We start from the raw sequence: 1,157 nt of genomic DNA, 5'->3' as shown, positions 1-1,157 counted from the left end.
ATGACAAATGATGAAAATTATGTGATGGTTGGGCAAGATCTGTTGGTATTTACATTATTGACATTTCTAACAAATTGAACCCTAAATTATTCCAAATAATTTCAGCTCCACTTGATTCACTTAGTCTCATTTTATCTAAAGATTCATAGTAATAGTATCTTTATTATTCTAATGGAAATTCGTTACTAGCCTTTAAAAAATCTGAACCAAATTTAAATTTAGATGTACCTAATATATTGAATGTACAAAAATCGACTAGCGTTAATGCAGGAAACAGTAAATGGAGGTGGACAGGAGCTGTAGAAATAAATAATTAATTTCTCTTTTAGAGTTCTTAAGATTAAGGCTTGGCAATAATGGATTTGAGAGTGTCTCCACAGCTTATGACTCCAGCATATTAAATACCAGTTAATATAAGTGGAGGATCTGTAGATTCATTTTTTCTCTTTGGTAAGAACCAAATTTATTTGGCAGTCCCTATTCAAACTTTGACAACCATGATGAATATATATAACATAACAGATAGAAAAAACCCTATTTTAATTTAATCTATGCCATCTGATGACCCTTCTTATTCATATTCTATGGACATGAGCGATGATGAGACACTCTTTGTGTTTGATAACAATTTTAGCTTTGTCTTATTTAATAGTACAACAATAGGTAAATTTATATAAATTAGCTAGTGGTAATTCTAAAATGGAGTATTTGGCGGTATTGCAAACGGATTGATTATTTCTCATGATAGTAATTTTATTGTAGCTGTAGAAAGAGCTAGTGTTATTTGCGTTGTGGATATTTCAAATAAGAAAAACCCACAATTAGCTAGTTTTTCTAGAACCAATGGAGGAGAAAATATTATAAAAGCCAAATATGGCTCTAATAAACAATATGCTTTCATAGTGCAAGGCTTATATGGTATTGATGTAATAGACATGAATTCTCTTCCTGAACTAAATATTGTAAGCAGAGTTTAGATTCAGGGTTATTCGAACTTTATTTCTCTTATATAGAATAACACATATGCACTAGTGAGTTAGCTAGACATTGGTGAAATTAGTTTGGTTAATTATACAGATATTACTCAACCAAAAATAGTAAGCACATTCTAATATGTTAATGAGCATGCTGCTTCTGTATGCGCTTCACCTATAGAA

The 1,157-nt window shown here is 30.4% G+C and overlaps 1 protein-coding gene across 1 annotated transcript; it reads left to right on the top strand. All coding sequences in view use genetic code 6, as the record gives it.

The window, feature by feature from the left end:
• Positions 1-24: 24 nt before the first annotated feature.
• Positions 25-1,054, top strand: TTHERM_02372050 (hypothetical protein; the record flags this gene model as incomplete). Its single annotated transcript, XM_001028477.2, has 3 exons — positions 25-45; positions 156-918; positions 1,014-1,054. 3 exons carry the CDS (start codon positions 25-27, stop codon positions 1,052-1,054), a joined length of 825 nt encoding a protein of 274 aa, XP_001028477.2.
• Between the last annotated feature and the right edge of the window lie 103 nt (positions 1,055-1,157).

This window comes from Tetrahymena thermophila (assembly GCF_000189635.1).
Source record: "Tetrahymena thermophila SB210 genomic scaffold scf_8255050, whole genome shotgun sequence".
Taxonomy (NCBI): domain Eukaryota; phylum Ciliophora; class Oligohymenophorea; order Hymenostomatida; family Tetrahymenidae; genus Tetrahymena; species Tetrahymena thermophila.
The sequence above is the reverse complement of the archived record's forward strand: the minus strand, read 5'-3'. Positions and strand labels throughout refer to the sequence as shown.